The 23,552-nt window shown below is 34.9% G+C and overlaps 4 protein-coding genes across 6 annotated transcripts; 2 read left to right on the forward strand and 2 right to left on the reverse strand.

Annotated features, from left to right (window-relative positions):
• Positions 1–49: 49 nt before the first annotated feature.
• LOC124447720 (glucose-induced degradation protein 4 homolog) lies at positions 50–2,451 on the forward strand. Its single transcript, XM_046998698.1, is given in 8 exon segments — positions 50–168; positions 171–244; positions 329–388; positions 578–652; positions 944–976; positions 1,062–1,163; positions 1,717–1,847; positions 1,913–2,451. Coding segments are annotated over 8 exon segments (606 nt in total). The 5' UTR covers positions 50–101; the 3' UTR covers positions 1,977–2,451.
• On the reverse strand, positions 2,449–3,921 carry LOC124447722 (josephin-like protein). The gene is made up of 2 exons (XM_046998700.1): positions 3,562–3,921; positions 2,449–3,028 (listed from the first exon to the last, which is right to left on the reverse strand). The coding sequence occupies exons 1-2, from the start codon at positions 3,792–3,794 to the stop codon at positions 2,734–2,736; spliced, it is 528 nt and encodes a 175-aa protein (XP_046854656.1). The 5' UTR covers positions 3,795–3,921; the 3' UTR covers positions 2,449–2,733.
• A 23-nt stretch (positions 3,922–3,944) lies between these two features.
• LOC124447718 (GTP-binding protein 1-like) lies at positions 3,945–9,952 on the forward strand. Its single transcript, XM_046998695.1, has 13 exons — positions 3,945–4,226; positions 4,346–4,482; positions 5,119–5,227; positions 5,321–5,504; positions 5,585–5,793; positions 5,863–5,906; positions 6,014–6,109; positions 6,186–6,222; positions 6,963–7,164; positions 7,975–8,119; positions 8,559–8,741; positions 8,828–8,963; positions 9,486–9,952. Exons 2-13 carry the CDS (start codon positions 4,357–4,359, stop codon positions 9,797–9,799), a joined length of 1,785 nt encoding a protein of 594 aa, XP_046854651.1. The 5' UTR covers positions 3,945–4,226; positions 4,346–4,356; the 3' UTR covers positions 9,800–9,952.
• A 1,274-nt stretch (positions 9,953–11,226) lies between these two features.
• LOC124447717 (formin BNI1-like) lies at positions 11,227–23,507 on the reverse strand. 3 transcript variants are annotated; one of them, XM_046998694.1, is made up of 29 exons: positions 23,246–23,507; positions 23,091–23,151; positions 21,626–21,667; positions 21,133–21,366; positions 20,321–20,398; positions 20,201–20,258; positions 19,985–20,084; positions 19,848–19,908; positions 19,666–19,763; positions 19,263–19,335; positions 19,101–19,182; positions 18,809–18,873; positions 18,663–18,725; positions 18,502–18,572; positions 17,761–18,440; positions 17,345–17,691; positions 17,140–17,266; positions 16,943–16,999; positions 16,747–16,855; positions 16,585–16,675; positions 16,433–16,519; positions 16,219–16,359; positions 15,987–16,116; positions 15,264–15,296; positions 15,089–15,183; positions 13,978–14,061; positions 13,802–13,911; positions 12,777–12,816; positions 11,227–11,655 (listed from the first exon to the last, which is right to left on the reverse strand). In XM_046998694.1, exons 4-29 carry the CDS (start codon positions 21,337–21,339, stop codon positions 11,575–11,577), a joined length of 3,168 nt encoding a protein of 1,055 aa, XP_046854650.1. In that variant the 5' UTR covers positions 21,340–21,366; positions 21,626–21,667; positions 23,091–23,151; positions 23,246–23,507; the 3' UTR covers positions 11,227–11,574. The 3 variants fall into 3 exon arrangements, with proteins under 3 accessions (XP_046854650.1, XP_046854649.1, XP_046854647.1); XM_046998693.1 differs by having other exon boundaries at positions 17,761–17,881; positions 17,984–18,440; positions 23,091–23,507; XM_046998691.1 differs by having other exon boundaries at positions 23,091–23,507.
• Between the last annotated feature and the right edge of the window lie 45 nt (positions 23,508–23,552).

Here is a 23,552-nt window from a genome sequence, read left to right on the forward strand (position 1 = left end):
AAAAGATCAGCGACTATTTCCCAGTCTTAATAATATTTCACATGCAGCCTCGGTCAAATGAAATGTTATGATTTGACATATCAACATTAATTCAATACAAAATGCCGGGACTGAAAATTCAATGCGAACCTTTACCGCCGAAATTTAATCAACCAGGGCTGCCGCATAGCCTTTATACAGCGGTAGTCGTTTTCAGGGTCAAAAGAGCAAAGGAAACAGTTACGATGTTGAAGTAGTTTTACAGGTAAATAACTTTCATTGTTTTTGGCGCTCGAATTTCAATTGCGCGCCAACGTCCGAGTACAAAATTAAATGTTATTTCTTGTAGCACGTTGATGAAGAAAACGCGTTTCTTTGTGGCTATCTAAAAATAATAGGTTTAACAGAGGTAAAGTTGATCTTTAATTTAGGTATCTAGTAAATGTTGTTTTAAAATGTTTATATGTTATCAATTTATACGTTTTTTATTATTTATTTAATCAGTGTCTTGTACTTAGGGATTCTCCAATTACTTGTACAAATATGTACATATTGGAAAGCTGTGACATTGAAACTTTGTTTGTCCATGTTTGTTTAGGAATATCCATTATTAACCACATATTTTGATGGTGAAATAATTTGTGATAAACATCCATTTCTAACAAGAAAATGGGTAAGTCTGAGTAGAAGTGACAAGGTTTTTCTTTTATTTCAACTTTGAAAACCACATAATTTTTCTACTTGTGACACTTGCAACTTTTTTTTATCATTCATTGTATCATTTAGCATCAAAAAGGAGTGAGAAAAATATTTTCCTTTATACATACTTCTAGCAAAGTTTACCATTTGTTTTCACATTTCTTGCTTAATATTTCAACTTCTAAATATTGCTTCAATACAAATGGAAAATCCCAGTTTTTTTAAACAAAATCACACTTTATTAATAATAAATTTTTTTCTTCAGGAGGCAAACGAAGAAGTTGACAGAAAACACTGGGTTTGAAATTGCTATTTTGTTCAAAATCACACCATTTTCAGGGCCAGGGAATTTTACTTTGTTGTATTTGTATGTATTTTTTTAGGGAAAGTTCCCTCTATTTTATCAATTTGCCAAGAATTTCAACAGCGATAACTTTGATTACAGACAGCTAAATAATTTGGACTTTGCATTCATGAGGTGGAAAGTAAGTTACTTCTCGATATTTATGATGAAAAATATAGAAAATGAACTTTGGATGAATACATATGCCTAAAGATCTTTCTGATCTAAGTACGTTCCTTGAAGATAACAGTAAAATCCTATATAAGATCCTACTGTATCTGCATATGACAGAAATAAGATTCCTGTGCATGATCTTACATGATCTCTAGCTTAGAATCTTAAAGCAATACCCTGAAAAGCAATACCCTGAAATCTATCACTTATAACCATTTTTATTAGGCAAAAAGGGGTGGTTACCAAGCATAGACTTTAATATGTAATATCCTTGACATGGCCTGATCTTTTTGACTTGAGGATGTAGCACCTTTGGTCTTTTCAAAAAACATAAGTCTTAAACACAGTATAGAGAACATATAGTAGAGCCACTCCATTGAATTTTTTTGTGCCACGTGGCAGCCAGTCAACTGCAATTTATAGGTTGACACCTCTAACCCTCCAAGTAGATATGACCCGGTCTAGTGTATGATAGATATCAACGTACCTTTCATTGTTATGAATTCTTCTTCACTTTTCAGGAACATTTTCTTGTACCAGACCATACAATTAAAGACATAAACGGTGCTTCGTTTGCCGGCTTCTATTACATATGTTTCCAAAAGTCCACAGCAACCATGGAAGGCTACTATTATCACAAAACATCCGAATGGTAAACAGAATTTATGGAAAAATGAAGTGAAGTGTCTGTGATTACAAATTCATTTTCTGTTGCAGGTTTCAGACATTAAACCTTCATCATGTTCCTGATCATAGTCCATCTATCTTTGAGTTCAGATGATATTACTTTCGTAAATAAAAAACTGTCAACCAATACCTAATTATTGCCTCCACTTGTAAAACTCTATCTACTCGAAAAGCTATTAATCAACTATATGAACATACATTGTCCAGCTACTAACAAATACTAAAATACTAAAAATTTTTATGTCTTAAGTAAACAATATGTCACTTCTCAAAACAGAGTTCTGGAGTTTGTTCAATTGATCTTTTGTGATTTATTAACATTAGGCATTGAACTGTGAGCATGACAGAATTAATATGAGTTCATTGATTTTACAAACATTGGATTTCACAAAAAAAACATATGGTTGATAATTTGACACAAAGCATGATGAAGATACTTTGTGTTTTTAACAAATGTTAGAGCTTTGTTTTGAAAGTGGACTGAATTAAATACCAACTGCATAAATTATGCAGTCTAAATCTTGCAAATATATAAATAAAAAATGCTTTCAATAAAAACACAAAACTGAGTTGACAGTGTGGTTTAATGGGCAGTTTTGGAAAAGAGGTTTCAGTGAGTTAATCAAAGAAAATCATTGAATATATTACTTTGTGATATACATGCAAAAATACTTGAGTCTGTTTTTAACAATGCCTGAAATTGTAATTTGGTGCCAAATTACAATTGAGTTTTTAGCATTGCATTGCATTTGGAATAATGCACTGTTCTTTAACCAATCACATTAAAGAAATTGAATCTTGTATGTTGTAGAAGAATTTGTGAAATCATTTCTATTGAAATTGGAACTGATTTATTTATCCATTTTCCACCAACTATTCTTATCCAGTGCATTTGAAACAACCAGAAACATCTCGGTCGTAGGAACAGAAATTTCGTTGGCAAGGAAGTCAATCAAACTGTCCTCATTTCCAATGCACTCAGGTTGAGAAAGTTTTGAGTCAAGATTATAATACCTTCCATTGATATAACGTACTGCCAGCCAATGCCGTCGATTTAAAGGAATTGGTAAGCCAAAGACATTCGGTTTATAGAGCTTATTAATGACAAAACCAAAGACATGAAATAAATTTATGGAGTTCAAATTCCTATAGGTAATAAAAGAAATTTATGGGAAGAAGAATCGGGTAAAGAAAGGTTACTTCTGGTGTTAGATAAAATGTAGGACTTGTGAAATCAAGGTATTTTGAAAAATGAACTTGGTCTAAATCAAACCACTCCTTTTATTAGTTGGTCAGTCTTTGTCTGGATGAAGTGGTGCTTCCAGGTCCATAATTTGGGAGGAGGAGAAGGGAGGGAGAAAACCTTCGAAAATGCATCTTTTGCCTCATCATGTTCTTTTGAAATCAATCAAATGTTTCTGAGGTGTTAGCATATACGAATATCCCCTCCCTGCAAATTATGAAACTGTCAGCAACAATGTCTTGAAGTATAACTGCACACATGCAAGACCAGAGATAAAGAGGGTGATGACAGTCTCAATTCATCTTTGTGAAATCAAACTCCTATGAAGAAAAACTTCATTATAAGGGGTGTTTAACTGAAGTTGTTAACTTCTGTTGATCAATCAATGCGTCTTAAGAAATAACGTACAAAAAATTTTTTCCAATTGCTGACTTACTTCCGTTTATCAAACCAGATCAATTGATAATGTTTGAGCTCCAAAGCCGCAGACAATACATTCACATCGTAATTTCCCAAACCAAAAATACTTTTGTGAGGATTAAGCTTCGCGTGAGAATTCAGAGAATTGCAAATATCATCCAAATCTTGCTTAGCGAACACTGAAGCTTGGAAGAGATTGTTAAGAGCGTGAAGTGCACAAAACTGTAATCTTTGACGTTCATGGTACATCTAGGCTTCAAATATGATTCCTTACACATCCACCTATTTAAAACATCTTCAGCTACAAGTCAGACATGTCGTCGTTCGATATAGAAAATATTCAACAGATATCCAAGAAAATATTGCCCGCGTTGGCGCAACGTAGCCTGGGAACTACGTCACTTTTTTTCTTCAAACTTTAATGCTATAGAAAGGAATTCAAACGAGCTCTAGGATTTTAGAATTTCGTTTGGTAGTAAGAAATTGCATCAGAAAAAATCTAGATGTAAATGACAATTGGATTACGGCCTTTGGTGAGTGTATCCAAAGCATTTGAAGGAGAAAGTTTGAAAGGAAGACCTTGGAAACCAATGGTTTTTTGACAATGAAAGAAACGTGGCAGTAGATAGTATTATTGAATGAATCTTTTGTAGAAATCAAACGTAGCAGAGGTTTTTTACAGTAGGTGCAATACTTTATTATGTTCAATTTGTTGAATGCTAATCAGTTTGGTTTTTGACTTATATTTGTGGACAAATGATCATAAGGCTTGAGCAGGCGAATGTCAATGTCTTTTGTAGTAAGTTGGATTATGGCAGATAACAGGAATAGCCCGATATGTTTTGATGCTGATATTAACCTCTTTGCTCCTGTCGAGAAAGAAAATTGTGCGTTGAATGGGGAAGCACATGATACACGAACGTTGTCTTGTGCGAAGGTTTATTTACAATTTTCCTTATTAAAAATTTGAACCTTTCGTTTATGATACAGGCGAACAGTTGGCCAACCTGACTTTTTTACCAATGTTTGGCAAATATTTTAGTGATAATTTAATGCATAAGTTTAGTTTTTAGAAAAAAAAGTCTGTGAATGAAAATTTGATCTTACTTTACCTCTATTGTCAACATCTATAGAACAGGCATATTCACTGTGTCACAGTATAGGGAGTATACAGTAGGGCCACTTCTCTGTGCAATTGGCTGCTGTATATTTAATAAGATTACTGGCTGTTGTAAGCCATTTCATCATTCCTATTGGTTGAAAAAAGCAATTGACTGGCTGCCACTATGGTAATCACATGCACAATGAGATATGTGTGGCACAAAAAAATTCAATGGAATGGCTCTACTGTATGTTCTCTATACAGGGGCTGTGTTTAGTTCTGTGTTAGTGGTAATAGTTTAGCAAGTGAGTGTTAGAATAAAATAGGACATGCACATTTTCAAATGATCAAAATGGCGAAAAAATTATTGGAGGGAGAGGGGGGTCATAGTCCCTTTACCCTTCTCCAATGTCCCTGAGGATTGCTTGTTTTTCGCCACATAGCTTAATTTTGTCATTTGCATTGTTTCAGACAATGCTGGTCAGTCCTAATGATGATGAATATGACTTGTTGCTATGGCAACTACAGCAGATGTTACGAGATGGAAATGGCGAAACAATCTATGAAATTGGTGTTGGCGGTATTGAATTTGTTTATTAATGGCATTTTCTTATTTCATGATTTGTTGTTTTCAATGTTTTGAAATGGAAAACGTCGGTTTCTTTTTTCTTAGATGGAGATTCAAGTGGTCTGAATGAAGATGATCTTTTAGCTTCCATTGCTACGCTGGAAAGCTTGGCAAAATGCTGTGGTGTCGAAATGCTTTCTCTTCGTGAGAAACTCACTGCAAATGGTGGCAAAATAGTTGAATATTTACTGCGTAACACAGTAAAAGATGAAGATTTCATTGAAGTTCGGTACGCATCTAAAACCAAATCCTGCTCTTCTGTCAATGAGATTATTTAGTTGTTTATTTCAAGCATATCCTTTGCTTCAGAGTTGCTGTTGTAGGAAATGTTGATGCCGGTAAAAGTACTTTACTTGGTGTTCTTACTCATGGGGAACTGGACAATGGCCGAGGTTTTGCTCGCCAGAAACTCTTTCGACATAAACATGAAGTTGAGTCTGGACGTACAAGCAGTGTTGGAAATGATATTCTCGGTTTTGACAGTCAAGGGAATGTAATTAACAAAGCTGAGGTTCATGGTGGGTTTAAATCATCAAATTGACTTTGGACTTATTGGATCATATAAATTTGAACATCAATTTTTTCAGGAAGCAATGTGGACTGGCAGAGAATTTGTCGGGAGTCATCTAAAGTAATGTCAAAATGTTGTATTTAAAGCTAGCAAATACTAGCACTGCATTTAAAAGTTGCTAGTGGTGAAATGTTACTTGGAAAGTTGACTCCTTTTCTGTTTGTTAGGTCATAACTTTCATAGACTTGGCTGGTCATGAAAAATACTTGAAAACAACAATATTTGGCATGACAGGTCATGCTCCAGATTTTGCAATGTTGATGGTAGGCACTGGCAATGAACTTTAAAAAATACCCTTGAGAAATATACATATAAATATACATTTCTTATACCAAACAGGTTGGTGCAAATGCTGGAATAATTGGCATGACCAAAGGTAGGAATTTAGATTAAAAAATGATCAAGGGACATTTTAAAATCATATATATTTTATATTTACCTGCATTGAAGAACCTATATCAGGGTCAGGGAAATAACAAAACTAGATTCTTCGTTAAATTGATTCATTGAAAATTTGCAGAATATTTCATTGGTTCAAAATTTTATTGCAACAGACTTTTAGGGCTAGAAAAAGGCGACTCGTCACCGGAAGTGACGTAAATAGGAGAGCACACTCATTTTGTAAAGAAAAGACACCGTTTAATTTTTAGAATTTTAGTAAAAATAGCGTCGGAACAGCTCTACTGTTTAAAACGTTATTGTTTGTTACAAACCTGTATAATAAAAGCCACATCCCGATGCAAGTACTTCTACTTCTAGCCGCGAAGGTCCATGTGAAGATAAACGTTTTGTCCTACAAATAAAATTTAAACTGCTATAGTTGGGAGAATCTCTCGTCCATACGCAGTTTAAAGAGATTTGACTCAGGTCAACATCTAGAACGGCAGACTAGTATCCCAAAGGTGCGAGTTCAAATCTCGTCCAAGTTACATGTTTTTCATGTGCACATAAAAACCGTGTTAGGATTAATATATTATATATATTCTCTGATGATAGCTTTGGAATAATTATATTTCAAATGTTCTTGTATCAATCAACTATCTAAAGAAATTCTTTCCTGATACAGATGTACGCAAATCTAAGTTTCTTATATGTATATACGTACCTTTCTCCTAGAACATCTTGGGTTATCATTAGCTTTGAACGTGCCTGTGTTTGTCGTCGTTACAAAAATTGACATGTGTCCTCCCAATGTTCTGCACGATACACTAAAACTTCTCGTCAGAGTCTTAAAATCTCCTGGTTGTCGTAAAATTCCAATGATGATTCAGAATAAAGATGATGTGGTCGTGTCTGCTACGAACTTTGTCTCAGAAAGGTAAATGTATATTTCAAGAGTCAATACACTTGTAGAAATCTTAACAAAGAAATCTTATTGAAACTTTAGATCCTGAAACTAGATCTAGAAACTTTCTACACTTGTAGAAATCTTAACGAAGAAATCTTATTGAAACTTTAGATCCTGAAACTAGATCTAGAAACTTTCTACACTTGTAGAAATCTTAACAAAGAAATCATATTGAAACTTTAGATCTTGAAACTAGATCTAGAAACTTTCTACACTTGTAGAAATCTTAACAAAGAAATCTTATTGAAACTTTAGATCCTGAAACTAGATCTAGAAACTTTCTACACTTGTAGAAATCTTAACAAAGAAATCTTATTGAAACTTTACATCCTATTAGATCTTAAAAGATCTTAAATAAGATCCTGCAAAGATGTTATACAGGATCCTATCGGGATCTTAGCTACGGGATCAAAGATGTTATACAGGATCCTATCGGGATCTTAGCTACGTGAGATCTTACCATGGGATTCTATAAACCTTATTTAAGATCTTGTAGGATCTTATTTAACATCCTTTAAGATCTTGATCCACCCAATACGTATGCAAAATATGTTTACCATTATCGCGGACAGCTCCAAGACTTCTTTACCGTTGCGTCTTTGATACAACCCTGCATAATTTTTCAAAGTTGCGATGATGAGAAGCATTTTAAGAATCATACACTCTAATTGACGATTTCCTCTTTGAGTGGAATACAATTACATCGACTTTTTTGTCGTCATTGATATTGTTTTGCTCATGAGCCATTCTCCTCAAGTATTAAATTTAATTTTTTTTCAGAGTCTGTCCAATATTTCAGGTCTCAAATGTCACAGGTATTAACCTAGACCTGCTGAAGATGTTCCTCAACCTTCTGTCATCTGGTGGTGACTATAGCGAATCAGATCCGGCAGAGTTTCAAGTGGACGAAACCTATTCTGTTCCAGTAAGTGATTATAAAGTGATCTTCCTTAAAGTTAGATAAATAAAGGCTATCTTAACAACAATTTGTCATCTACATGTAATTTTAGTTCTCGATTACATTCTAATGACTTCTTCTAATGACTTCTTTTAATGAGTTCTTCTAATGACTTCTTCTAATGACTTCTTCTAATGAATTCTTCTACCAACTATTTTCATTAAATAATTGTTTTTCCATAGATAATGATTAGTTGATACAACTGATTGACTTAATGGTTGTAGCTTTCAGTATGTATAAAATTATATGTGCTGTCTATCCATAATCTGCTAACACGGTGATTAGATTACGGATTACTTCCTTTGCAAGCGAGATTGCTTCCGTTATGATGAAGTATCAATGAAAATAAATGAAATCTATGCACCTCAAACTTTCCCTACAGTTTTCTCCTCGCTTCTTCCTTAAGGGTGTCGGTACTGTGATATCCGGGACCTGTCTTAAGGGCACGATACGTTTAAATGACGTGCTTCTACTCGGACCAGACTCCCTAGGGCAATTCGCGCCGGTTTCCATAAAAGGCATCCATCGCAAGCGAATGCCAGTACGCGAAGTGCGTGGTGGACAAACTTGTTCTTTCGCGTTAAAGAAGGTAAGAATATTTGAGGGGTTTTTTTTTCACAACACTTACAGGAAAACTGGATAAACAATTTTTGGCATTTACTGTTTACTGTTTAGATTAAACGCAATCAAATACGAAAAGGAATGTTTTTGGTGGATGAACGATTAAAACCAACTGCATGCTGGGAGTTCGAAGGAGAGATTCTTGTCCTTCATCATCCTACAACCATAAGTCCAAAATATCAAGCCATGGGTGAGTTGATGTATTGTTCATGTTTACATTGGCAGCTTACATTACATTGTTTGTTAATGTCTCAACTCTTACATTATATTACTTTATCTGAAAAAGACGATATTCAACCTTTGACTCCTGAAGTTCTGGAGTATGCAAGGAATTAAATTTTAATGTCAGGTCCCGCCTGATTAATACACTAGACTAGAATATCATTTCAGTTTCAATATCTAATTCCAGCAAAGATTTCCATCAGATTACTCCTGTTGAATAGTAGAGAAGACTGGACTTATATAACAACCAAAGTTTCAACATCAGATCATATCTGATGTAGACACTAGACTGGAGTATATAAGAACTAAAGTTTCAACATCAGATCACTCCTGATGAAGACACTAGACTGGAGTATATAAGAACTAAAGTTTCAACATCAGATCACTCCTATTGAAGATATTAGACTGGAGTATATAAGAATCCTACTTTCAACGTCATCACACCAAAATGGATAGTGACTTGACCTAACGTAACCTCTTTATTTCTCAGTCCATTGTGGCAGCATTCGTCAAACAGCGACGATCTTATCAATGAACAAAGACCACCTACGAACGGGCGACAAAGCTTTGGTTCATTTCCAGTTCATCAAGCAACCAGAATTTTTAAAACTTGGAACGCGCATGGTATTTCGGGAAGGAAGAACGAAGGCCGTCGGAACGATAGTCAATATATCACCAAATCCTCCACCAAAATCAACAACCGTTAATAAACTAAAACCACGTGTTCACCATAACAAACATCGTTATAACAGGAAGAAGAAAAAGACGACAACATCCAATACAGAGCAAAAACATGAAAGTTAAATATAGATGATTTTTGAATCATAAACCGGAGATTTAGAACTTGCGGGAGGAAGTCCCGTTGCATTGTAGATATGTCTTTAAGAACGCGATCATTCATGTCAAGTAAAGTAAGGTTGAAAAGTTAAATTATATATGTTTAGATGATCTGTCGCATTTGTGGGTAAAAATTTATAGCGAATATCTTCGTTGAAAAGAATGAAGATTATGATTACAAAAACATACACCATTGTCAAAGAAAAGAATCTTTACATTTGAACGGTCATGCTGCAAACGAAAAGAGAGCGCCCATTCCATGCAAGGTGTGTATTTTCTGATATTCTTTTTTGATTTATTTGTAAACCGCATGGCTCATCTGCGTGGCAAATATGGATTATCTGTTAACTTGTATTGTACAATACTCGAAAATTCAATAAAAATTAAGTGACGGAAATTTCTCGCTAGCCCGAAGCCGCCATGTTAGGGCCTGTTCATATAAAAGCCGAGCTGGCTCGCTTACCGTTATGCAAGATCTCCCTACGTAGTAGATATATCAAAAATCTCTTTTCGTTTATATGGCGACATGGGCTGGCCCGCTTACCGAGATCTCACTTGGCAAAAGCGAGATCTCGCCTGCCGGGATGAATTTTTCTTATGTAAACACTCAACTGCCGAGCTAGCGTATGATGACATATTAAAATGGCAGAATGCATGCTTTGCAAAAGCTAGCAAAAAAGTCATAAGAATGGTTCAAAGAAAGAGCTTTCGCTGCGACACAAAGATGATGGAGCATTTGATCGATAATCTCTCTGATTATAAATAGAAGATGCTTTATAAAAGTCTTCATTTTGACAGCGAAAAACGTCTCGGCAAGCGAGAGGAACGTCATATGAACACATCAAAAATTCATCTCGCTTACCGGGCTGTCCCGCTAAGCGGGCCAGCCCAGCTTCGTATAAACAGCCCATTTTAATCATCTTACGGATGTGAAATCAACGAGCAACGCATGCGCTATGGTGATCTTTACCGAATTGCGCATATTTTGGAGGAAGTACGAATGAACACAGAACAGTTCACAAAGCCTTTGAATGAAAATATTTAACAAATAGATAACATTCAACCGTTGTCTTTTCAGTTATAGATACACGGTATGACGTCACTCGCCATAAACGTCATACACTCTTGTTTTTACTGTTTTTGTATGCATGCAAAATCCTGATTTGTATTGAGAAGGTAATGTATTGTACTCAATACAAATAACTATAAACAAAGCATGAGCATGCCATTTCTGATGGTCATTAAATAGTACATTACAAAAAAAATCGTGAATAACCAAACTGGCGAAAAAAATATCTTGCGTAAAATTTTTACCAGTAATAAATGATCCCCTTTTACCAGTCCCCTCCCTCAATTTACGATATTCACTCCCCGATTAGATCGAATAGAAAAAGTGCCAAAGAATATTTTTAATAGAATGACGATGAAAAATGAATAGGTATATTCTAAAAATTGGAAAAAATATCAAAACTTTCATACATAGTGACAGAAGATGTATGGTATGAATGTTACAAGCGTAGCCAGGGAGAGGTGGGGATTTCCCTTCTTTTTCATTACAATTTCAAATTCTAAAGGTTGTTTTTTTGGCACATCTTAAGTTGCTTACCTCTCCCCATCGATGTGATATTATAACATGAATATAAATAAAGATAATGTTTAAGGAAAAGACGCATCGCATAGTACATGTTAGCCTCCACTTAACTCCTGTAAAATTCCTTCCTTGACGTTTCCACTAAGTTGGACTAACTGCAATTTTTCTCCGTTCGCGTTTTTTGAGATGTGGACTTGAGTGGTGGACAGGTGTTTACTCGTTCTCTCATTAACTATAACACAATAAGAAATTTACAACAGAATTTTATTTTTGACATTAAACAAATTCTAGAGAGCTACGAAACGAAGAACCCGAAACTACATTTTCAGTCTATAATTACTTCAATTGCCATAAGCGCAGCCTGTTCAAGCGTTTGGTGAGGTGATGTAAATTTTTGAACATTAGCATTATTTATTTCTTTAAAAATTTATAGTTTATACAGTGAGTGAAGCACCAAAGTATTTACATAACATGAACAAAGTTGTGAACTGGCTACGTCAAGAAAAATTACAACAAAAAACGACTCAAAAACACAAGAAAATTTGTAATTTAAAATAAAAATAAGGAATAAACGATAGTTAAAAAGAAGAGGTTAAAATTCGTTTGTGTGGTACGTCAGCGTCAACGCATAAAACAGCAACAACGCTCTCAAAAAACCATGTTTCTATTTAACAAATAGATTGCAAGCATTGTCTGTTCACTTATGATGAAAATAATTTCAATATATAATATAACTGGAAAAATATGAGCTCTCATCTGAGCTCAATTAAATTAAATCAATCAATCAATTAAAAAGAATTTGCAAATCAACCATAAATATATTTTAAAGGAAAAATTAAAACGATTCTTTTACATTTGTCATCTTTTGTTAACGCACGAGAACTTCAGTCGCGCAAAAGTCTCGCAGGTTGCGTGGTTTGTGGGAATTTGAATGACGAAAATATAAACAATGTTATTCTAAAACTATAAAATCGATAAATTAATCTTTATGTTTTTAAAAGCCTATTTTATTATGGAAATAGAAAACATTTTTATTTGTTCCTTTTGATTTTTTGAGTTATAAAAGCACTTGTGAAAGTTTGAGAGAAACTCGAAATTGGTTGAAAACACTCGTGCTTGCCACGCAATTTCTCGTTTCTCGAAAACTTTCCCGCGTTTTATATAACTCTAAAGAAACTCGAAATTGGTTGAAAACACTCGCACTTTGTGCTCGTGCTTACCGCGCAATTTCTCGATTCTCGCAAACTTTTCCGCGTTTTATATAACTCTAAAGAAACACGGAAATTGTCTTCTACATTAAAACATATGTAACAGTGTTGATAGTTAGACTCTAGAAATTTTCCACAAATATACCTGTTGAAGGCCATCTTTTCCAGAAGGGACTTTGTAAACACTAAAACAAAAACATCATTTACAAAGAAAATAGATCAGAAATGCAAACCAAGACCAGATATGTTCGAGTCAATGACATACAATCGAAACATTTACGTCAGACTGAAAAGGAAATTCTTGAGATGGTCAAGAAATACTGTCCTTTATAGGTCATGAATCAACTGTTCTTCATAGAACATTATGATATAAACGCAATGAAACGCGTGCGCTGATTGGTCTAGAGCTGTGTTTGCATCAGCCTGTGCAAAACGATCTGAGCTTAACCAATCAAATCATTAAATCAATCAAAGAGAATTTGCAAATCATTCATGAATACACGTTAGAAGAATATTAAAGCGTTTTATTTGTTTTGCATTGTTGTTATTTTATAAAAGAAACAAAAGATGGTTTTCGTGTTAGCACTGACTTATGCAAACCTCGGAGACGTTTGTGAGGACTCTCGAGCTTGTGCAACCCTCAACCTTCGGTCTCGGACTTACACTGATCTGCTCTCGAGTTCTCCCAAAGTTCTCCTTGGTTTGCATAAGCCTGTGCAAACACAGTAAACATTTAAAAAATATTTAAGAAATAAAAGATGTTCACTGTGTTTGCACAGGCTTATGCAAACCGAGGAGACTTTTGGGAGAACTCGAGAGCAGATCACTGTAAGCCTGAGACCGAAGGTCGAGGTTTGAACCTGCTCGAGAGTTCTCACAAACGTCTCCGGTTTGCATAAGTCAGTGCAAACACGAAAACCATCTTTTATTTCTTTTATAAAATAACAACAATGCAAAACAAATAAAACGCTTTAATATTCTGCTGACGTGTATTCATGAATGATTTGCAAATTCTCTTTGATTGATTTAATGATTTGATTGGTTGAGCTCAGATCGTTTTGCATAGGCTAATGCAAACACAGCTCTAGACCAATCAGCGCACGCGTTCCATAAGTTATTTTATAATTCTTAATGACTTAATAGCAAAAATTTGCAAATTTTAAGGCAAACCTTTTTCTTTTTTTCTTTTCTTGAATAACAGACGAAAATTGCGTGAGAAATTTATTTAAGTCTGAGAAAACTTCTTCGGAATATTTTTTCGGAGGTTCACCAAGAAATTTCTAAAAAAAAGGAAAATGTTTATGAATCAACAGAAGGAAAAAGGAAAAAAAGATATATCAACGTACCAGCATGTTTGAATAGCTTTCATTCATTCTGTCACAGCTTTTTTCCAACTTCTTGAGAGATAATTCGTAATCATTGAAAATTTTCTAATATATATAGGAAATGACAACTGTTATCAGTATTAAGCCCTTAATAATCGAGCTCGAGATCTTTATGGAGAAAAAGGACCGAGGTCTTTTTGTACAGACTGAGCCCGTAGGGCGAGTTTTGTACAAAAAGACAGAGGTCTGATATTTCTCAGTAACGACCGAATAAGCGAGGTTATTATATGGCATTATTTGAACTGAAACGAGGCTTGCTTTCTTTCTCTTCCTTGCTCTTTGTACGGGTTGGTTTTCACTTTTATAGTATTCGTTAGTAAAAATTAAATCGTTTAAAATTGTATCGTCTGGATAGTTAAACTGTTTTCTAAGTGTTTTTCCTTCGAATCGCATTCGTAAATGGGTTTTTTGTTTCTTTTATTTTGCGTTATGCTGTTTGCTTTACGAAGTTTGTTTACATTTGACTTTAAAATTACGCGTTTTGGACCGTGGTCGATTATAGGAAAATAATGGACTGGGAAGAATGTTTCTGAGCCAATCAAAGCGAGAAACCATGCTATTACTTCTGTTGGTTTTTAACTTCAGCGTACGACATTTAAGCCGGCAAGTTATTATAATCGACCGGCTCGTATTTTTCAATCCATCAAATATTACAGTCCACGATACTGCAGCTTTTACACACATTTAGCTAGAAAAGGTATCTACTTTTAGCAGTGTTCATATTTTTGTCCGTAAATGTCTTGTAAATTGCTAAACTATAGGACTCCGTCGCCAGAGAATATCTACTTAAACTTACGCCATTGGTTTTGTTTAATTTTGTGTGCAATATTTTAACTTTCCGCCTATGAATTTTTTTATCATGATTGGCTCGTGTGATTACTCTTTATTTGGCTGACCAATCTAGGGCAGTTTAAAAAAATTTTCACAGGTATTTCCTTTTTATGCACTGATATTTGCTGAAATCTGCGCACTACTCTAAGCCACTAGGAACTGAGAAATTTTTCAATGTGTTCATTTATTCAGGAAACCAACAAGGCTGTCGAAAGTCACATGCAGCAAAAGGAAAGGATACAATGACATCGTTATGAAATTCTTTATCTGCCTCGTTGAATTTCGAGTGAAGATTGCGAACTAACTTCTTGCTCGCTGGCAAACTTTTACATAAAACTTTATCAAAGTAAAATGAATATTAACAAATCAACGAGATATAAAATGATACTTGAAATACATTATATGCGATTCTTTACCTTCGACTTCGGCTGTCAAAGCTTTTACTGAAGCTAAAACCAAGATATTAGTTGTATACATAAGTACGAATATATGTGGATGCACTTGGATAAATGAATACACACAAGGGTAACAGGATAAACATGGATATTTGAATGAACATGGATAGCTGAATACACACATGAATAACTAAGTACACACATAGATAACTTAATACCGACATGAACAACTCAATACACACATAGATAACTAAATACACACATGGATAACTCAATACACACATGAATAACTAAATACACACATGGATAACTCAATACACACATAGATAACTACATACGCACATGGGTAACTCAATACACACATAGATAACTACATACGCACATGGGTAACTCAATACACACATAGATAACTCAATACATACATAGATAACTAAATACACACATAGATAACTCAATACACACATAGATAACTTAATACACACATAGATAACTCAATACATACATAGATAACTAAATACACACATAGATAACTCAATACACACATAGATAACTAAATACACATATGAATATCTCAATACACAAGGATAACTGGATATACATGGATAAATGAACACACGCATGGATTATCGTATACACATAGACAATTGAGTACACACATAGATTCTGGATGCACGTGGAAACTGAAGTGAATTTAAATCAGTTGTCTTTGTGAAATTGTGACGGTGGTAGGAGAAATGTACCAACCTTCGGTGACGTCTTTTACACTTGATAAATCTTCAGGTAAAGACAAAGCATCTTTGTTTTTATCATTTAATATATCAACAAGTAGATGCAATAGACTGTAACTACGATCAAGGTCACGTGTTTCGTATAACTGCGAAAGAAAAAAATACGATAATCATAACCTGAAAAAAAGACTGCTTGCTATAACATTATTGCAATGTTTGTGTTTAACGCATTGAGATTTTAAGACAACCTTTGGAAGGGAGGATGTTTGAAAGCCACGGGCTTTCTCAATATTAAGGATGTTCCCAAACGCAAGAATGTATTCCAAGACAACTCGTAATTTTGTGCTTTCAACAACGTCATCACAACATTTTACAACCAATGACACGATCTGCAAAAAGAAACATCGCACAAAAGAAATACTTATGGGTGGATTATTGTTTTAGAAAAATGAAAATACTCACAGATGAAAGTTCTTTGTACTTAAGAGGAAACTCCCTAATACTGTAAATGATATCAAGGCGCTCGTTCAGATCAGGAATTTCACACAACTAAAAACAATGATTTGGTATAACAGATGTTTCGGTGCAACAGATATTTGCTCTTTTTTTCATACTTTCATCATAAATTGATCAGCCTTTGTGAGATCTTTGTTGCCATCTTTGTAATCTTTATACTTTTTCTTATCTTCTCGTTTTGGTAAATGGCTGGGGAAAAAATCAGTACGATTAAGCATTCAAATGCTACTCTTAGCTTCAGCATGAATTAAAACTAATACCTTTTCAAAAATTGAACTTTTTCCAAAGGTAAACCGTCTGTTTCATCAATGCAATTTAACCGCATATCAATATTATTGGCGTTTAATTTTGCAGCCTTTAAGAAGATTTCTGCAAAGAGACCAGATTACGTTGATTGGTTAAAAATACCACCAATAACGTACGTTCTCTTACCCGTCCCGTTACCAGGTTTCTCACCTAAAGTTTGCGCACGTTTCTCATCCATTATTAAAGTCCTCTTTTTTACATTTTGAGCTACAACGATAAAAAAAACATTGTCTAGGCAAACAAACCGACTAACTCTTGATATCATGCTCAATTTCATCCAATAATTGCTTATTATTAAAAGAATATTAACACAGGAATTTCAGCTTCCTAGTTCAGTATTTACATACTATTTTTTCGTTGAAAGATATTTTCTGATAATGCATCGTCTTTTTTCACTTTAAATCGAGATTTGATCATCTCTACATCAAGCTCGTTTATTCTATCTTTGGCCTTACTCCACAGTGAAGAAGAAAACTGAAAAAAAGAAGTTTGAGAAAATTTACAATTGAGCTCGCAACAGGTGCGTTTTAATTAAGAGAGGCAGTTTCTCACCAGTTTGTCGGGAACCTTTATCCAAGGGAGTTGTCGAAACTGAATTGTCGGCTTTGGCTTACACACAGATGGTGGTGGTGGTGGTGGTAGAGGTGGTGGTGGTAGTGCTGATGGTGGTGCTGGTGATGATGCTGGTGATGGTAGTAGTGGTACTTTACCTCCATCTACAGGTGTGGCAGTAGGTACGATTGAGGCACTAGACAAAGACAGTGGGCCAGGCGATGAAGAAACTGAAGTTTTTGAGACAGAATTCTCAAATGCTTCTGATAATTTCTTATTTTCCAGACTAGAATCCTGACAAGATGCAGAGGATTGACTTTTGACTTCAGCTGATAGCTGTTGATTGTCTGAAATAAAGGACATTGGGAAAATGAAAATTAATAAGGGTTTAGAGTGTTCACTTCAATCATGATTACCGTTGTCATTTTTCGATTCTAGAACATGTTTTGAGTTTGAAATATCACTTGGATCAGTTTTGTTAACATTGTCATCCACCTCAGTAGATGCATCACCATCCTCAATCATTGTCGGCAACGTGTGGTTTCTAGGACCGTCAGTGACGTCAATTGGACCAGTTTCATTAACATTTCCATCCACCTCAGTAGATGCACCGTCATCGATAATCTTTCTTCGCAACATGTGGTTTCTAGGACCGTCAGTGACGTCAATTGGACCAGTTTCATTAACATTTCCATCCACCTCAGTAGATGCACCGTCATCGATAATCTTTCTTCGCAACATGTGGTTTCTAGGACCGTCAGTGACGTCAATTGGACCAGTTTCATTAACATTTCCATCCACCTCAGTAGACGCACCGTCATCGATAATCTTTCTTCGCAACATGTGGTTTCTAGGACCGTCAGTGACGTCAATTGGACCAGTTTCATTAACATTTCCATCCACCTCAGTAGACGCACCGTCATCGATAATCTTTCTTTGCAACGAATGCCTTCTTGGACCGTCAGTGACGTCAACTGGAGCGCAATTAAGTTCAAGATTTGAGTTTGAAGAAATCTCACCATTCCTTTTGGATATTGTAGGACGATGAGGGTTCATAGGGAAACTTGAGGTACTGTGCATCGCTACCATTGAATTCCTAAATCAAGTATGTCAGTCGTAGGAGTAAAATCTTTGAATCAAATGATATCTTTACTTACATAGTCCAAGTTAATAAACTTGCTTTTATCTGATGATTCAAGTCTTTCACAATGTCGTCTATTTTTTCCATCTACATAAATCAAGTTACACAATGGTAAAAAAGGGGAATCATTTTTTGGAGTGAATGAAAAACAGTATTTTTGAAGTGTTTCAACTAAACCTGAGCTGTGGCGTGAGATGGTGCATCTAAATCATTCATAATGAACTTCAACTGCCCCAATTCCTTTCAAAACGAAACATATATAACAACGAAATTTAGCATCTTTCCATAATTTAGTTCTGCAGAAATCTTTTTTTCATAAAAACCTTTTGCAAACATTCCACGATATTTTTAAGAGATTTGTCTTGTTCCAAGCCAGAGTTAAGAATATCTAAAGGATGCGAATAGGGAAATCAGAGATGTAGAGCAAACTTATAGCAAACTGTCCTAAAGAGAGTGACGTTAAACGCTCAAAATGTTGTGGTATATTGTTGGGTTTTAATGCTGTACTTTTACTCTTTCTACTGTGGTAAAAAGCATCTCCATGTTAATACAATACTGTCAAAGTGTCAACACGATAAAAACGTCTAGTTCTATGTAAAATATCTCAAAACAAACCTTGCTTGGGTAGCGAAGGAGACGCCAGGGAAGATGTGCCATCCACATAAGGACTTGAAGGCTGAAAAGCTTCTGACAACGCCTAAGTATAAAAAAAACACATCAAAACTTCATACAAGCTATGATTAATGAATTCATTTACGTTGAAAGCGAAGCACTCACTGCAAACCATTCGTCACGTTCTTTCGTTATGGCATCAACATCTTTCATTTTTTTTGGATTCATGATACGAAAACTTTGATCGAAGGAACAAAAGTAATTTTAGCAAATAAACGAAGGTGTAGAGATTTTCTTGGGTAAGTAGAAAACGTGTTTAAAATTACATGTCCGTTAATAATAATCAATAATAGTACTATTTGTTAAAATACAACTGTAATTTCTTAAATAATGAAACAGAGACTTTGTCGTGGTGACAAACTTAAAGATGGATTTCAAAATAGCCCAAGAATGTTAGTGTTCTGGTTAAAACAGTTCTTTTAAGAACTATGACATTGTTATTATCACCATTCACCATGGTATTTGCTATTTTGAAATCCAACTGTAATTTCTATTATCAACGACTTACACATATTCCTTCTTTTGTGCCAACACTTTAAACGCATTATATTCATGTTTTTTGACAGAAGAATGCCCGGGGCCAAGTTTGAAAATGTTTAACGGAGTCTGAGACATAAAAAAAAGACAAAATTGTTACAAAGTAAGTGCCCTACATGATGTATAAATGTCTCACAGAGAAAGGTCGTATACCGCATTCTCTTTGCCGATTTTGTAGCAAGATAATTCTCCTTCTTTTATTCTGATAAATCTCCTACAAAATCATGTACAAGTGGTGAAGATCCACAAGACAACAGGATCTATATTACTTGCGTAATCTATTTGCATACTTTTTCCACGAAAAAAATGTTGCAAATTCAACATGTCCTTCCTTTATAACTTTTTGTTGCAATGTTGAAATTCTTGATCGCGATAAAGGACTTATTTTACCTAGAAATATTTTATACGCGTGTCATTCAGGAAAGAACAAAACTAAAAGATTTTTTTGAGTTTAAAGCAATTCAACAAAATATCATCTTTCTCGAGCCGCAATTTTCAAAACACACCTGATGAAAGAAGCGTGTCTTTGTTCCCCGAAACAATGGCTTCTAAGAAATCACAGATCTGGAAAAGTTCAGAGAAACTTTAGTATGAAAATATAAAACTAAGAGAAAAAAAGCTCGTACCTTGATTTTCTCTTCAGCCGTAGCGGCGTCGCACTCCATTTTATATTCCCCGCAGTCGATAAAAAACTTCAAATCATCCTGGAAAGTTTTAAAATTTTTTCATGATAAATATGCCGTTGTATTCATTTCATTATTGAACCATTTTAAATTTCACAGAGATCTTCCAACACAACATTCAGCAATGCAACTGTGCGGAGCTTTATTGGCAAACTCAACTGACAAAGTTTAAAGTATGGTAACAAAAATATCGCTCATAAACTGTAAAAATAACGGTGTCTAGAACGAGTGGAAATCATTACAGTTCCTATATGAACAATATCAGTCTTGCATGTACTTTTTTCCCCTTTTACGTCCTTCCACCGCGATGTCCCGACTTCCAGGTCCAAAAAGTACATGCAAGACGATGAAATTTTCGACCTATTAAATATATTGCAAATGTTTCTGAAATCGATTTAGCTGTCTAAAAAAGCTATTCCCTAGTGGTCAGTTGCACGAAGCCTGGATAGCAATTTTTTTTAAACGGTTAAAAAACTTTTTAAAAAGGAAAATACAAGATTTGAACCAAGCAATCACTGAAATAAATATTGCTTCTAAGATTACAAAATTTCTTTGTCGTAACGAAAATATAAACACCTTTTTTACAAGTTTGAAAATTTTACTATCTAATGGATAACGCTATCCGGGCTTCGTGCAACCTGCCCCTTACCCTCATGAAATAGGACGACGTGCGGAAGAGTGTTATCAACTCATAAAATATGGCGCATTCATTGCCTACCAAAAAGACTGACTCAATACCATGTTGTGGAAGTTACCTTGCTTTCATAATCACGAATTTCATCAAAACCTATCTGCTTGTCAAACTTTCCCAATCGGATCGTGGATATGGTTTGTTCGTTAAAATCAAACTGCAGGATTTGGCGCTCTGTCTGCTCTTTGTCTTTGGTATGTTTGTACACGCGAAAGTTGGAAATACTGGAACTGCTATTTCCAGTCAGGCCTGTCGAGTCGGCGAATGACATAGCTTCATCAACACTCAACTGACCGCTCTAAAAACATAGGTATAGAGAGTTGTTAATACAATTTTCATCATGACAGATAATTGACGTCTTTGAATAAAGTTAATGCTTTGCATAAAGTTAAAGTTCGCGTAAAGTTTCTCCCGTGATTTTATACATAGCCATAAAATCCGACATCAAAGTTTGGAAAGGTTGTCCTACCCTTTTATATTTTAGAAAATTTTGCTAATTTTGGAAGACACCCTAACCTTTGCAACATAAAAATTAAGAATTTATCGTTTAAATATACCTTGACAAGATTACCAATCAATATTCTTTGTTGTTCTTCTTTCTATAAAGAAATTTAACATCATTATCAATGTGCTCAAAATTAGCGCTTAAATCTTGTTTTAACCGCAAAAGTAGAAAGAATCATGCCCCTAACCAAGAGCTGCACAGGGTGCATGTGCGCACCCACCCCTCCCCCCCACCCACCGCCATAAATCCAGGAGGTCCGTTTTTCAAGCATTCAACTCAAAAAAGATAAACAAGAAAATGAACTTGTTAGTAAAATTCAAGAGTTCAAGCTCAGACCCTCTCGGAAAATTTCGTAAGTGATATTTTATGCATTTCTAGAGCAATTGTATAACTGGTAACAGATGAGTTATGAACTAAGCATTCTTACTTCAAGCAAGGAAAATATTATACACAGTGAAATATTTGAAATACCAAATTACAAAAAACGCTGAAGTGCCTAAAAAATGGGAGGCCAATTTTATTTCAGTGAGGAGCCAATAAGAACGCCTGGGAAGCCACATGGCTCCTCTCTCGAGTGTCAAAATATGCCCAGCTGCTTTCGGTCAGGTAGCTAAATATGAAACGAAAACAACGTTTCCATGCAGTTGCAATAATAGACTCCTTTGAAAACATGTCAACGTTGTAAGTGTAGAATTATTGCAATTAGCGTTTGTCAACAAAACCGCGAAAACATCCAAATTATCTCATTCTAAGAAATGAAAACTTTTGAGATGAAATCGAATTTCTTATATATAACATGACAGAAAGTGTTGGTATCGAATCAGCCAACGATACACAAAAACAAGTTAAAACATGATGCGACATTTTTGCATAAATGCATATGTACAATTTTAACACTTTTATGTAAGAGCAATAAAACAATAAAGATGCAACTAGCGCTAACCAAGTTTTTCTTACATTTTTGGTTTTTGTTATTACGTTAAATTGGAGCTTCTATCGTTGTTTTTGAAATCTTGTATGGCTGCTTGCGCATCGCGATTTGCAGCTGGGGGAGGCTCAGAGGGAGATGGGGCTAAATATAAAAATTACGTTAATATATGCACATTGCTGACAATTTTTATGCACCGGTAGGCTTAGCATTGTAATAGGGTTTTGAAATTCTGACAATGCTCTCATTTCTAAAGATCTTTTTATGCATCCTGTAGTGATTTGCAAAACATAAAACAACAGCCAAGCAACAAATCAACTACGTGTTGATAAAAAATATTCCAAATCGATCAGAAATGATTCAAATATTTGATCATAAGGAAAAATCGAAACCCAAAAATGGTCTTCAGTAGCCCTGGGTCGCAGCCATAAATTGCAGTTTCAAAATTTACTAGATTTCAAATTATTACGCAACGGTATTTTTATTTCTCCAAAGTTTAATAAGTAATATCTCGAAAATTTTCAACAAACTTCGCCTACTAAAAATGTTCAATAACTAAACTTTATTAGACACAACGAAGTTGATATACCTGGAGTTTGGTATCATTTACTGGAGGATTTTGTTCATCATTCTCTGTATTTCTTCCGCGTCTTGTAACGGTAGAACGGCGACGAAGAAAGTTAACATTACTACTACCACCCTTCGAGGTCTTTCTCGACATTTTCTTGAATTTACGTCAATTACCTGAATTTACTTCTTCAAAATGTCACTCAAAAGTGAATGGAGCGTATGAAAAGCACGCTCAAGTACAGCTTCGTAGAGCGAAGATATGAACGCAAAAATTCGCTCCCAGGGCCTGGCTTTATAAAGACACAGTTAACTATAACAACAGTTAACATTAGCTACTAAGAGAACTCATCTTTGATCGTTCTCTGCCAGACTTCACCGCGTTGCACAAAAATGATTTTCAAGTTGCTGACAGTGTAGTTATTTTGCGTGGAATTTGCGTGGAGTTTTTTATAGTTCGTGTCCGCAAAATTCTGACGTCAGA

This window comes from Xenia sp. Carnegie-2017, unplaced genomic scaffold (genome assembly GCF_021976095.1).
Source record: "Xenia sp. Carnegie-2017 unplaced genomic scaffold, XeniaSp_v1 HiC_scaffold_23, whole genome shotgun sequence".
NCBI lineage: Eukaryota > Metazoa > Cnidaria > Anthozoa > Malacalcyonacea > Xeniidae > Xenia > Xenia sp. Carnegie-2017.

Coding starts and splice junctions, on each gene's coding strand:
- LOC124447718 (XM_046998695.1), top strand. CDS start 4,357: ATGGCAGATAACAGGAATAGCCCGATATGTTTTGATGCTGATATTAAC. Junction 5,505..5,584: donor GAAGATTTCATTGAAGTTCG/GTACGCATCTAA, acceptor CCTTTGCTTCAG/AGTTGCTGTTGTAGGAAATG. Junction 7,165..7,974: donor ACGAACTTTGTCTCAGAAAG/GTAAATGTATAT, acceptor ATTTTTTTTCAG/AGTCTGTCCAATATTTCAGG.
- LOC124447722 (XM_046998700.1), bottom strand. CDS start 3,794: ATGTACCATGAACGTCAAAGATTACAGTTTTGTGCACTTCACGCTCTT. Junction 3,029..3,561: donor ATCTGGTTTGATAAACGGAA/GTAAGTCAGCAA, acceptor TATTACCTATAG/GAATTTGAACTCCATAAATT.
- LOC124447717 (XM_046998691.1), bottom strand. CDS start 23,222: ATGTCGAGAAAGACCTCGAAGGGTGGTAGTAGTAATGTTAACTTTCTT. Junction 18,726..18,808: donor TCGTGGAATGTTTGCAAAAG/GTTTTTATGAAA, acceptor TCGTTTTGAAAG/GAATTGGGGCAGTTGAAGTT. Junction 11,656..12,776: donor GAAAAGATGGCCTTCAACAG/GTATATTTGTGG, acceptor ATTGTGTTATAG/TTAATGAGAGAACGAGTAAA.